A 14,415-nucleotide genomic window follows, 5' to 3' on the forward strand; every position below is an offset into this window, starting at 1 on the left:
TGCATGTTCAATGATTGATTACAACTTACATTTGGGACAGCATAATTTAAAACTTCCTTTCAATGATGAAAAACTGCAGTTCCATTGAAGAGATATACCTAAATGTATAGCGTTAAATACGTTATATCCAAGTGCGCTCTGAATGAAGAGAACGCATAACTTAACGTGTGTGCAGTGCCAACATCAGGAATGTATGCATTACATACAACCTTCACTCTGTGTACACTCCAAATATAGGCACTGGGTGCTGGGAGATGCAGGAATGCCCCACTCCCGGTATGTACAATTGAGATGTACTGAGTGCAATGTGAATTCCACGGGTGAGTGCACTGAAAAGTAGTGCAATGCACACCCCCTGCACTCCACGTCTAACTTCAAGGAGGAAGTGTAGTACGAGTGATAGCACCAAATACACCTTTACTTCTATGTGTACTGCGAATGTACTTAGCCGAACTGAGCCAGGTGACAGAACCGAACAGTCCGCACTCCAGGTGCGCTGCGAATGCAAAGATAGACTTGGAAATGGCGCTTAACTCACGTCGGACTTCCAATGTACAGCATGAATGCACTGATTACTCTGCACTGTGAAAGCCATGAATGTGTGCGCAATACGTGACTGTATTAATGCCACATTCAATCCCTGCACAACGTGAGTCGTTGTAATATTCACCATCGCGCCACACACACTTTTCACCTCGTGTGGAATGGATCCGCACAGAATACACGAGTGAACACTTCGAATGCCACGAACACTGAAAATAATTTATATAAATTTTACTCTGTGTAAACTGCAAATATACTGAGCGGGCGAGCTCTGGAGCACAGCATTGTACACACCTGTCACTCTATGTACACGGTGCACGTACAGGACAAGGGCACACTCCACTCACCAGCGATGGAAGTCCCAACCTCCGTGTGCAGCCTTGATTCCATCAGCCCCGCACTCACACGGGCCACTTACATTGATTTGTTCCTATAATCAAAAATCAGGCGTTGATATCATCTGTGTGATGCGCTCCTCCTGGGTGCACTCCCTCAATCATTCCTGTCCCCCGGAAGCAACAAAAACTATTGTCTAGAGCGCGCTTTTGATCATCTGAGTGGGGTGTGTATTGTAATCTCTGCACGCGTACACAGCCCCCCAGATCCCCGTCCTGTGGGGGTCCATCCGTGTCTCCCCTCTCCTACTTTTATTGCTGTTAGCACTTTGGGGGCTGCCTGAGTGCATCACTGAATGATAAGCCGCTCCCGAGCGCGCAAACCCTATCTGAACGGCAGCAGATAAGCCTGATTGCCTCTGCTGTCCTCGCCCCGCCCCTTCCATTAGATGGACCGGCGCTGCGTCCAATGGCCAGGCCCCATGAGTATTTAAGGCGGGCGAAGAGGCTGTTCACTGTACTCCAAAGCCCACCTCCTCTCTGGGGAAAGCAGCCATTGGTCCGCGGACGGGATCCCGAGGGTGTCAGCTATAAATATTCATGCGCGGGCGCCTGTATTCAGAAACAAATTTCGCTCGCCTTCCTGAGGAAAGTGAAGCGCCGCGCGGACGCTGGCTGCTCCAGGTGCGTCCACAGGCTACAACTCCGGCCAAAGCAGCGGCAGTGTGCGCAGAGGGAAGCACCGCACAGCCGCAGGGCAGAGCATTGGTTCCAGGAGGATTTGCTGTTTTATATTTGACATTTTTGCTGAGCCCGAGGACTGGGTGTAAAGTTGCTCGCGCTGCTGGAGCGGACCGGGACAGCGGGCAAAGTTATCTTGGACTGGGACTTGTCGCTGAAGTGAAGGTGCATCGAGGGGTGCGCTGGGATCGACCTGTAAAGTTTCAGTGCAAGAGAGTGCACCAACTGCAGAACAAGCTGCGGGGGGAACACCACGAAAACACCCTGCTGCGGAGAGTGCGCCGGGACCCACCTGCAGGGCTGCACCCTCCCGGGGCCGGTGCATGCTGCAGCCCGCGCTCCCGGCGGAGCATGAAGTTCCGGCCGTGAGGCCCGGGTGAGTCGCCTGCACGGAGCCCCCTCACCGCCCCCTGGCATGGAGCGCGGCCGCCCGCCGGCAGCCCCCCGCCTGCTGCCGCTGCTGCTCCTGCTGCTGTCCGCCCGCTTGTAAAGTGACGGTTCTCTTGTTGAAAGTAATATACAGGAGACGTCGTTGAAGTCTTTAAGTGGGTTTATTAAGATAAACCAAAACACATCACAGGAGCACATCCACACCCGGTAAACTCCAACTGTAGAAGTGACAAACTCACAGTTGAAGCTTACAGGTAATCATTGCCACGAGAGACGCGTCTCTTGAAAGATAACATTCTTCAAGAGATGCGCGTGATAATATACATCATGAGAAACTATGCACGTGATAAGCATTTACTTGAATTCTACGAACTCTACATCTCCTCTCTCCTTATCAAATAAAGAAATTGAAAGAAAACTTAACTACTAGAAATGAAACTTAACAAAAATAATAATCTCTAAAGCGAGTGGGAAAAGAGCAGTTTCTATGAGTTCTAGATGCATTATCAGAAGTTTGGCAAGCAGTACTATCATTTTCAACATCGTCAGTAAGAGTAAGTGACATTTCAATGGGAGGTGAAGTTTCCTCATCAGAAACTGGAGTAACTTGAGAATAAGAAGAAATGTCACTAGGAGTTGGACATTCTAATTGTGGTAAATCAAGAAAAGACCCAGAATGACTTTCATTTTCACTCTTGGTTCTGAGGATGCTCTTGGCTTGGTCAGAAGTTAATTTGACAAGTGAACGTTTATTACGCCATCCTCTCTTATCTAAAAATAAAGAACCTTTGGACACTTTAAGTACTTGAGTAGGGAGTGAAAAATTTAGAAAGGCCTTTTTTAATTCTATCTACAGACTTAAACATGACCCAATCACCTACTGCAAAAATTTCAGGGTTAGAGACAACTTTGGCATTAAAATTCCGTGTTTGTACTGCTTGTTGTTTCTCAACATTATTCTTAAGTTTTGTTCTGTCAGAACATGCTAAACAAACAGTTTTCTCTGGAATCAGATTTTTAATCCAGGAAGGACAAACAGTATTATGTGGGCTTCTTTTCTTAAGTAATCTGAAAGGTGATAAGCCTGTGGTGGAGTGTGGTGTAATTAGGTATGCCCAAACTTTCTCTCTTAGAAAAATTTCTACATTTTCTTTACATGAATAAGCAGTCTGAATGCCCTCTTTTAAAAATCGATTCATTCGTTCAATTAAACCATTTGATGTAGGAGAATATAGGGCTACTCTCAAGTGTTTTATGTCAAATTTCTTGAAAAATTCCTCTATGACGTTAGAACAAAAATGCGAACCATTGTCGCTAACAATTTCTTTGGGAGGTCCTTCCATCCTAAAAATCCTTTGTAAAAATCTTATAGCTGAAGCAGAATCAGGGTTAGTACAAAAATCAAAATCAAACCATTTGGAGTAATAGTCTATAACAGAGACAATGTAACGTTGATTTTGAGGCAAAATTTCAAAGGGTCCTGAAAAATCAATGGCTAGCTTGAACCAGGGGTCATCAGGAATAGGAACATTATGTAAAGATACATTTCGTAACTTCCAGTGTTTATCAGAAGCTAAACAAATGCTACAGGTATCAATCCAATCATTTACATTCTTTTCCATAGCTGGCCACCAAAAATGCTCTTTTAATTTGCGTGAGGTACCACCTACCCCTAGATGACCTTGATGCGCAGTGAAAAATAATTTTTTGCGCAAAATTAAAGGTGGAATGCAACGGTCATCTCTAAAAATTATTCCATTAACAATTGTTAATTTTTCAGAAACCTGTGCAAAGGATTTTAAAGGGGCGGGAAGAGAACGAATTTTGGGCCAGCCTGAGATTATAAGGTTTTTTACTGCCATAAGAGTTTCATCTTCAGTGTAGCATTTGAACCAATCCTCTTCAGAAATAGAAAGAGGAGAGAGAATTAAGTCCTCTAAGGAGGCAACAACGCACTCAATATCATTTCCAAGTACGTCATTATTATTTTCTAATGGCAATCTAGAGAGAGCATCAGCTCTCATATTTCTGCCTCCAGCAATGTGGTGAATGCTGAAATTGAAGTCATTTAATTTTGAAAGGATTCTAACTAACCTTGAAGAGGCTTTGCCAGTGCCATTCCCATTTAGAAGATGTATTAAAGGTTTGTGGTCAGTGTATAATAAAAATTGAGAGCCCCAAATGTAAATCTTAAATTTTTCTACAGCCCATACACAACCTAGGGCTTCTCTTTCAATGGTGCTGTAATTGTATTCCGCACTGCTGAGTGATTTTGACGCAAAACCAATGGTATGTTCTACTGAACCTTTCCATTGACAAAGGACAGCACCAAGGCCTTTTTGACTTGCGTCTACAAAAATGCCACATTTGAGACCTGGTGTAAAGGATGAAAGAGCTGGAGAATTTATGATGACCTTTTTGATGTTATTAAAGGCCAAATCTGCTTCATCATTCCACAAAAATGAAACATCCTTTTTCATTAAAATTCTAAGAGGCTGAACCAATTGAGAATAATTCATCACAAATCTCGAATAATATTCGGTGAGACCAAGAAAGGATCTCAAATTATCTTTGTTGTTTGGAATGGGTACATCTTGAATGGCCTGAGTAAGGGAAAGTTTAGGTTTGATACCTATGGTAGAGATGGAATGACCTAAATAGTCTAATTCTTCAACAAAAAACTTGCATTTTTTTGTACCAAGGGTGATACCAACATCCCTGAAGCGAGATAAAACAACATATAAGTCTTTAACATGTTCATCAACATTTTTGGAATGAATTAAAACATCATCTTGATATGCTTGTACATTCTTAATATTGCATAAAACGCTGTTCATAAATTTTTGAAAAACACTTGCGGCACTTGCTAAACCAAAGGGGAGTCTTAGATATTTAAAGGCTCCAAAAGGAGTAATAAACGTGGTAAGTTCAGATGAACATTTGGTTAAGGGAATTTGGTGGTATGCACTCCTTAAGTCTAAAAGCGTAAACAATTTAGAATCAGCAAGTCCAGTGAGAAGTTCTTGAATTTTGGGTAATGGATAACAGTCAATCAAAATATTTTGATTTAATGATCGAAGGTCGGTATACAAACGAATGCTGGAATCTTTTTTTTTAACAACTACGATCGGACTGACCCATAAAGATGAGTCAACAGCTTCAATTATTTTCTCATCAACCATCTTCAAAATTACCTTTTTCAAATCATCTCTTACATTAAGAGGAACATTCCTCAATTTGTGTATGACAGGAATAGCATTGGGTTTAAGGCGAATGTGATGTTCATAGTTTTTAATCTTACCAACTGAATCATTGAAGACTTCTGGAAAATCTGAAATGATTTTGTTAATTATTCCTACATCAATGAAATTAACGAAGGATACATCACATTGTTCATTTATCTGAACGGGGCAATCAGAACCAGGGACTAGCTTGAGACCCATTTTGGCAAGATCTTGCCATCCAACAATGCATTTTCCATTAGTAGCAACATATACTTTTGTATATATTTTTCTACCTAAACAAATTATGCTAGTAATGAAATATCCCCACATTTCAATGCTTTTTCCAGCATATGCTTTTGGTATGATATCCAATGGTTCAAGGGCAATCTTGGAAGACCAGTGAGTATTGAATAGTAATTCAGAGATAATGGTCACGGGGGCACCGGAATCTGCCATCATGTCAATTGTTAAATGATCAACAATTACCTGGCAAGTTGGATCTTTTGCGTGTGCCAGACCATTGGAATCAACCATGCAAATAGAAACTGAATGAATAGAAAGAATTTCTTTTTCAACTAAGTTTCTATTGGGAGCAACAATTTCAACAGTGTTAATAGTGGTATTTTTCATTTCAGTGTTAATAAATTCGACATCATCAGAGTTTTCACCTGTAATGTAAGAAATATTATTAATCTGAGAAATCTTACGATTACGACAAACGGTTTGAAAATGCCCTATTTTTTGACAAAAAGTGCACTTTTTTCCTTGAGCTGGACAAATTGGGCTGTTACTTAAGTGTGTTTTCGAACCACAACGAAAACAAAAGGTATTTGTTCTTCTTTGAAAAGGTTTCTGAAAGGGCTTATTTCTAGTATATAAAGCATTAATATTTGTATCAGGTTGAATGAGAGAAGAAGTTTCAGTAATGCATTTTGACGATACAATGGACCTTTCAATACCTTTAGCTATTTCTAATACTTCAGATAAGGAAGGGTCTCTACAACTCAATATTCTTTCTTGAATTTTCTTGTGACAGCAATTATACACGAATTGATCTCTCAATGCAGTTTCAAGGTAAGTTCCGAAACTGCACTCAGCAGCAAGGTTTCTTAAAGCAGATATGAATTCTTCAATAGATTCATCTTGTTCCTGACGTCTTTTCATGAAATTATAACGTTCGAGTATGACACTAGGTAGTTCAAGGAATTTTCTTTTCAATTTTAAAACTGCAGCAGAATATTCATTAATGTCACCTCCACCACTAGAGGATGGAAGAGGGTTGGGAAGATTGTTGAAGATTTGTCTGCCCTCTTTACCTAAGTTGCTGTAAAGTATTGCCAATTTCCTTTTAGGAGAGTATTCATCAGCTCCTATGGCAATTAAATAACTTTCAAAGTTTTGAAACCAATGTCTCCAAGGTTCTTTAGGTTTCCCAGGTACTGGTAAAAAATAATTTAATGTAACTATTTGCTGGCTCGTGGCCATTTCGCTTATTGCAATGTAATGTTGAAAAGACAAAATTTGTAAAATTAAAATTTACTGAAAGTTGTTTAAATATTCCTTTAGAATCCTCAAAAAGAGGTAAAATTCAATATATTTCTTTAAAAACCGCTCACCGTAAATCCTTTAAATGAGTAAACGCGGTTGTTTCCCTTCTGATCTCTCCGATCGGTAACTGGTTGTTATGGTAACGTGGAAACAAATTAAAATGGCCTCCAAGCGTAACCACGCTCCTACGCATGCGTGATGACGTGTTAGGAACGAGATGATGATCTCGTTAACGTCATAAATGACGCGCAGTAGGGTCCGTCAACAATTGTAGAAATGCATAAAATTATGCAAAATTGCGAGGAGACGGCCAATCGGCGGCGGATTTTTCCGTAGTGAAGCTTGTGGAGGTCTTGGAGTCGGCGGTGAGGGTAGTGGGATCGTGCAAGGTAGGTGATGTGCTTTTTCTTTGGTGAAATGGAGGTCCTCGTCGCCAAATGTAAAGTGACGGTTCTCTTGTTGAAAGTAATATACAGGAGACGTCGTTGAAGTCTTTAAGTGGGTTTATTAAGATAAACCAAAACACATCACAGGAGCACATCCACACCCGGTAAACTCCAACTGTAGAAGTGACAAACTCACAGTTGAAGCTTACAGGTAATCATTGCCACGAGAGACGCGTCTCTTGAAAGATAACATTCTTCAAGAGATGCGCGTGATAATATACATCATGAGAAACTATGCACGTGATAAGCATTTACTTGAATTCTACGAACTCTACACCGCTGCCCCCGGGGCCTGGCCGCCGCGGCCGCCGCCGCCTCCAAGGAGCTGACGTGCCAGGAGATCACCGTCCCGCTGTGCCGGGGCATCGGCTACAACTACACCTACATGCCCAACCAGTTCAACCACGACACGCAGGACGAGGCCGGCCTGGAGGTGCACCAGTTCTGGCCGCTGGTGGAGATCCAGTGCTCGCCCGACCTCAAGTTCTTCCTGTGCAGCATGTACACCCCGATCTGCCTGGAGGAGTACAAGAAGCCGCTGCCGCCCTGCCGCGCCGTCTGCGAGCGGGCCAAGGCCGGCTGCGCGCCCCTCATGCGCCAGTACGGCTTCGCTTGGCCAGACCGCATGCGCTGCGACCAGCTGCCGGCGCACGCCACCTCCGACTCCCTCTGCATGGACTACAACCGCACGGAGCCGGCCGGGGCGGCCACCACCGCCGCCCCGCGGCCGGACCCCCCGCGCCCGGCCAAGCCCTCGCACCCGCAGCTCAAGCCCCGGCCCAAGCCCCGGCCGCCGCCGCCCCAGGACACCGGCGGGGGGGACTCCTCGTGCCAGCCGGGCTGCAAGTGCCGGGCGCCCATGGTGCAGGTGACCAGCGAGCACCACCCGCTCTACAACCGCGTGCGCACCGGGCACATGCCCAACTGCGCCATGCCCTGCCACAACCCCTTCTTCAGCGCCGACGAGCGAGCCTTCACCGCTTTCTGGATTGGACTCTGGTCTGTGCTGTGCTTCCTGTCCACGCTGGCCACCGTGGCCACCTTTCTCATTGACATGGAGCGTTTCAAGTACCCGGAGAGGCCTATTATCTTCCTGGCCGTCTGCTACCTCTTTGTGTCTGCTGGCTACTTGGTGCGGCTGGTGGCCGGCCACGAGAGGGTGGCCTGCAGCTCGGGGGGTGGCCGTGCAGTTGGCGGAGAGGCAGAACACATCCACTATGAGACCACCGGCCCAGCTCTCTGCACCGTTGTCTTCCTGCTGGTCTACTTTTTCGGCATGGCCTCTTCCATCTGGTGGGTCATCCTGTCCCTCACCTGGTTCCTGGCAGCTGGCCTGAAGTGGGGCAATGAGGCTATTGCTGGCTATGCACAATACTTCCATCTCGCCGCCTGGCTCTTGCCCAGTGTCCAGTCCATCGCAGTGCTGGCCCTGAGCTCAGTGGATGGTGATCCGGTGGCTGGCATCTGCTCGGTGGGCAACCAGAGCCTGGACAATCTGCGTGGCTTTGTGCTGGCACCACTGGTGGTCTACCTGCTGGTGGGTGCCCTCTTCCTGCTGGCTGGCTTTGTGTCACTCTTCCGCATCCGCAGTGTCATCCTGAAGCAGGGTGGTGCCACCAAGACTGACAAGCTGGAACGGCTCATGGTGCGCATTGGTGTCTTCAGCGTGCTCTACACCGTCCCCGCCACGGTGGTGGTGGCCTGCTTTTTCTACGAGCAGCACAATCGCCAGGCCTGGGAGGCGGCTCACAACTGCCCCTGTCCTTCCAGCCAGCAGGGTGGGCCACAGTTGCCACCCCGCCGGCCAGACTATGCTGTTTTCATGCTCAAGTACTTTATGTGTCTAGTGGTGGGCATCACGTCCGGGGTCTGGATATGGTCAGGCAAGACATTGGACTCCTGGAAGGCCTTCTGTACACGCTGTTTTTGGGGGACCAAAGGGGCGGGCGGAGGGTCCATTTACAGCGATGCCAGCACTGGTCTGACGTGGAGGTCCGGCACGGCCAGCTCCGTCTCCTATCCCAAACAGATGCCCTTGTCGCAAGTCTGAGGCTTGTAAAACTGGGACTGGTATCTCAAGTGGATGGTTTCACCTCCCTGTGGGTATGGACATTGCCCTTGGTGTTCCTGTTGGGATCGCAGACTTATTGATCCTCTTACACACCACTAACATGTGCTCTCATTGGGACTGAATGGGGTTGGCCAACATATCGCCCTAAAATGAGATTGTGGCTCACTCTGGATTACCAACTCTCAATGCATCCGATGACACCTTCCTGTCCTCCTTGCACTGTTGTTGTGAAAAGTCACACTGCTAAAGAATGTCCAGTTGGGTTTCCAGACTTATACCCCACTAAAACTAGGCCCAAGTAGGTCTTGATGGACAATTGCCCCGTGCTACTCTTGCCACACTGTCTTAACATGTTGCTCCAAACTTTGTAGGCGTTTCCAGACCTACCCCGCTTCAAGATTCCCAAATAATGAGGCAGTTGGAAATTACAGCCATCCCTTTACCACTCTTTCTGCAGACTCCAGGCCCTAGATAGACTGATACAGCTGTGGACTGCGGCTATGAACCACCTACCAAACTTTTTGCGGACGTAGGTCCAGGGGAACTGAGAATGCACTGGAGAGGGGCTGCCAACCCCTTTACCACCCTTCTTGCAGACACTGGGTCCCAGGTGGAATGTTAGAGAAGTGGACAGTAGCTGCCAACCTCTTTATCACCCCTCTCACAGACACTGGGGCCCAGATAGATTGACACTGTGGAAGTCACGGACTGACAATCCTTTTACCATCCTTCCTACAGACAGTGGGTGGGACCCATTTCAATTGATGCTGCAGTGGTCACCAAACATTATTACAGAGAAAGTAGCCCTTGTAGACTTATCCTGCAGCTGGCAATGGCTGTCACCCAGTGCCACCACCTCACACACACTCTGCACTAACCTGGAAGATTTAGAGTATTCCCACAGGTTTCCAGTCCCGTCCCCTTCAAAATTCCCACACATGTCCCTACAGGGCTTGCTGACGGGTGGCAACTCCAACAAGGGCACTTCTTGGGTAGTTACGCCCCCCCCCCCCCTTTCAAAGTTTCTTGCTACTTAGCATGAAAATGAACTCTAATGGTATCCATTAGCTGGGCCTTGAATGACTGCTTAGAAGAATATACCTGGTAGAGAGTACCCCAAACCCCCTTCCCCCCTCTCCATTTATATGCAAGGAGGTCGTTAATTTGCTACCCATTGACTCTGGCTTCAGATTGGCAGGCACAAAGATTTATCTGTCCTTGAAGTTGCTACTTTTCGCCCTTCTCCACTTAAATCCGAGGGGTAAAAAGTGTGCCTGAACTTTTGGATTTTGGGAACTTTTTTTATATCGAGGAATCGAAATGCCTTAAAACATATCTTTAAGCATCACAATCACCCCAACTAATTACGGGTTCCGAACACTTTAAAGATGTATATTTATATAATTATTGTTAATCGTGTAAAATACGTGTAATATATGTAAATACCAAGAGAAACCTATACAATTGTGTAAAGTATGTTTTTGTAAAAAAAGTGTAGAGACTGCCGTCGATAAAAGCAAGCAAATTATTTGCCTACTCTATTTTGTCAATAAAATTACTTTTTGGTAAACTGGTTTTTAGGGTCATTTCCTGTTCTCGCCGACTTTTTATGTAGTACTTGCACATGGAAATGGGAAAGCGCGCCTTTACTCTCATTTTTGTGTAAAATGTGTCTTAACACTTACATCTCCAAAGAAACTTTTTTTTCCCACCAGCTCGCTGCTTGGTGAGGAAATGTTTTTACACTTTGCAAGTGGCCCGGGGCTGTGCTCGTTAATGGGTATGCAGATTGTGCAAGGGAGTCGCAGCTTGGTGTTGCACGTGGCTAATTGGATGTGTGCGCTCATACTGGCTGGGTGATTGCTGTCGTTTGCACCCTGGCACATGGGCACCAGGGGTTACTACCACCTGCGCTTCAGACTCATGTTACAACCGAATGTGTGAGGCGACTTGTACTTTAAAGTTTCATAGGTCCATGCCTGGGTAGCTTTGCCCTGCTTGCCCTTTTATTTGCATTCAGGGGCTTGTAGTCCTGGATTTTTATATAGGGATAGAGGTCAATACAAGTATCAGAATGCAAAAAGGGAAAACCAAAGGCGTAGCACTGGGTGTATACCACAGTTCTCGAGTTTTCCATGTCCGAACACGAGTAATTCAGTCCAGGCTAGAGTTTTACTTCAATTCCAACTTGTTGAGGTATAATTGCTTAAACAGGACTATAGGAATGCACAGAAAAGGCATGGATTGGCAGTCCTACTCCTGCATAGTTAAGGAAACATCTATTCTGGTGATAGTACATACACACCAGCGCCAATGTCTGGCTGTGGTTTGCTGGTGTGGGGTGGTCTCTGTGTTTAGCATTCTAGCAAAAGGCACATATTACGGGAATGTCGGGTGTCATAATGTTCACCATAAACCGGTCCATTGCCTGGCTCTTCAAAATAATTGGGGCTGAGCCCAGTTGAGGTAAATCAGGACTACAACTCCCACGATGCCCAGGTCCATGCTCTGGGTTCTTACAGGAACGCCATGGGTTAATCTGGTTCCCTTAATTATCTGAATATCCTATCCCGGCTGGACTGGCGTAAGTACAACTCGGTCTCTTTGCTTCTGGGAAAGCGTTGTTCTTCTGTCAGCGCCATTTGTACGGGGAGAAAGGCGGCCTGAATGGGCGGCTGAGGTGGCCCGGCCGCCTCTGTCCCCTACCTGCCTGTCCGGGGGCAGAGCGCGTCATTCCTGAGACGAGAGCCATCTGAAGGGAACTCGGGCTCTCTTTGAGCACCGAAACTTTGATCTTTTCTCTCCCCCCGAACGTGAGGTTTTCTTTCCCAGCTCCCTGTCTCTCATGTCACAGCCCAGTCGCCGCCGCGGAGCCTTCAGCTCCTCAATTAGGACGGCGTGGGGCATTTTTTTTTCCTCCAAGAGGGGGGACTTGTAACAGTTAGTGAACACCCGCAGGAGGGGGCAGCCTTTTAACCAGCTTTTTCCCTCGCATTGTTAGCCAGGCTGCAGGCAGCAGGGCATGAGCTGGGCAGCAAAGAAAAGGGGCATGAATGCCCCACAGGTGGCCTGTTCCGTAATCCCCCAATTTAAAAAGTTTTCCTTTGCAAGACAATGGCCTTACAGAGCCCACTCCGCTCCGGCCCTAATTGAGCCGGTGAACAACACTTATGAGCTGCCAGCTTTTCTTTAAATGGGGAAAAGGACGCAGCGGCCTGCAGCTTTGGGGGCTCATGCGGGGTGCGCTGTGGGGGAAGGGAGGACCCTGGCCGCGTGATTTGTGCTGTTTCCTGTCAGTTTAGCAATCATTTTTTAAAAGTAGCTGAGGTGGTGCGTGCGCTGAAAGGATGCCCGCGGGTGTCTCATTAGCGTGTCAGTCAGGAAGGAGATGGGCCGCTACCGTGCTGACTGCAGGTACGCCCGGTCATGGGGAGGGGGGCGGTGGGGGCTCAGCCCCGCCCCTGGAACGTGTGAATTCCAAGACCGGCCAAACGTACATCCATACGGAGGGTTCCCTCGCCTTTTAGCGTCAAATCATTTTTACAGAGTATCATTAGACATGTTATTGTCTCTAGGGTGGGACATATAACATTGTAATTGGCTGGTACTATCCAGTACTGAGTACCAGCACTTTTGAGAGGGAGAGTATGGCACTTCTCAAGAGAAATGTAATACTTTTAATTGAAGAGTGCCGGCCCTTCTCAGAAACAAGCAGGTACTCTGTTACTACCTGCACTTCTATTTTTCCTTTTCAAGCACTGCTCACTGGACCTCGTCCGTCGAAGCAGCACAAGTGAGCAGGGATCCGCATCTGGGCGTACCCATGGCCTCTTAAGGCATTATATGAAACACAAAGTGAAGGGGCGAATGATAGTAAAAGTTCAACCACTGGCATTCGCTTTGGGGTAGCATTCCAATCCATCTTTTTTTTGCCCACTATGCCACTTCAGATTAGACCATCCATAGGAAAATCAGCCTCACCTTGCTCCAATAGGAAAAGTCCATCCCAAACTGCCACATTTCTCTGAAATGCAACACAAGTTACCCAAGACCGGTTTGGGCCTAGCTGGGCCTGGTCTGCCCAGTACAGGTTGGTTCCAGTGGCGCAGTGCAGTGACCAGGGGACCCACGTCTAAAGAATGTCCCCTTATACATACACTATTGTTTGCTCGTGTCCTGCACTAAAGCCCGCCTTTTACGGCCTAACTGCTTATTGCACTCTAAGCCACTGTGTGCTTTAAGTGCGTTGAAGTGCAAGGTATTCCCGGGTTGGTTTATTTGGAGTCTGCTGCTGCGGGAATTTGAGCCCTCCCAGCGGCAGTGGGGACGATGTTATCGGCGCCTTGTTGAAGGATGGGCTATTTACTCTGGAGATAAACAATCACCACCTTTCCTTCCCCCCTGTCTAAACCAGACCCTTTCGGCCAGCGGGCTAAACCTTTCAAAATCAATCCCGCGCCCGGGGATTAACACCAAAATTTGTGGTAAACACAAACTTAAAAGAAACAGCCAAACATATGAGCACAAACCGTAATAGGAACAAACAAAACTGACTTTATAAGGGTGAACTTCCTGCATATATGTTTGTGCATTTTTTAAAACGCACAGCATCATGTACTGTGGGTTCCAAACATCTTGTTTCGTTTTTGCACCATTTTTGATAAGGGTCCGTGCACTTTAGAGCGTTGGTGCACAAAGTTATAGTTGCAGTTCTGTCCCCGATTTAAGAAAGACGTCGTCGATGCGGCTGAGCGGTCATTAAGTGTGAAATCTGTGCACAAGAGATTCAGTCTGAGCAGTGACGTGAAACCTGGGCGCATAAACATGTCAGTGGGCACGGTAAAATCGGCAACGGGAAGTGCAAAGCAGAGGTTGCTGTGGAAACCCCTGTGGCTGGTGTCAAGTTAGGCCGCCCAATGTAAATGCGGCCCAAAAGTCAGCTAAACATTATTGAAGGGTACATATTGGGGGCACGGAGATTATCCGCCCCACAGAATGTTCCCGGGCAGTGCTCAAGGCCGGCGCGAGGCGCCACCGCTCGGGGACAAAGCGCCGAGAGCCGGGCTCTGCTGAGCGGGTTTTCAGCTGACTGCGGGGGGACAATGGGCGCCATTATC

General features: G+C 46.7%; 1 protein-coding gene and 1 long non-coding RNA gene across 2 annotated transcripts in view; one reads left to right on the plus strand and one right to left on the minus strand.

Annotated features, from left to right (window-relative positions):
• The window catches only part of LOC144784503 (uncharacterized), a 318,124-nt gene extending 310,556 nt beyond the window's left edge, over positions 1 to 7,568 (minus strand). The window contains exon 1 of the long non-coding RNA XR_013601654.1: positions 6,850 to 7,568. This is a non-coding gene — a long non-coding RNA (uncharacterized LOC144784503). The remainder of the gene's footprint in view (positions 1 to 6,849) is intronic.
• Positions 1,517 to 10,868, plus strand: FZD8 (frizzled class receptor 8). The gene is made up of 2 exons (XM_078663313.1): positions 1,517 to 2,105; positions 7,510 to 10,868. The coding sequence occupies exons 1-2, from the start codon at positions 2,035 to 2,037 to the stop codon at positions 9,275 to 9,277; spliced, it is 1,839 nt and encodes a 612-aa protein (XP_078519439.1). The 5' UTR covers positions 1,517 to 2,034; the 3' UTR covers positions 9,278 to 10,868.
• The last annotated feature ends 3,547 nt before the right edge of the window (positions 10,869 to 14,415 follow it).

The sequence above is a fragment of the Lissotriton helveticus genome, chromosome 10 (genome assembly GCF_964261635.1).
Source record: "Lissotriton helveticus chromosome 10, aLisHel1.1, whole genome shotgun sequence".
NCBI lineage: Eukaryota > Metazoa > Chordata > Amphibia > Caudata > Salamandridae > Lissotriton > Lissotriton helveticus.

What these genes read in the sequence shown, in the direction of transcription:
- FZD8 (XM_078663313.1), top strand. Translation starts at nt 2,035, where the DNA reads ATGGAGCGCGGCCGCCCGCCGGCAGCCCCCCGCCTGCTGCCGCTGCTG. An exon ending in CTGCTGCTGTCCGCCCGCTT is followed by an intron (nt 2,106 to 7,509) that starts GTAAAGTGACGG and finishes TCTACACCGCTG; the next exon opens with CCCCCGGGGCCTGGCCGCCG.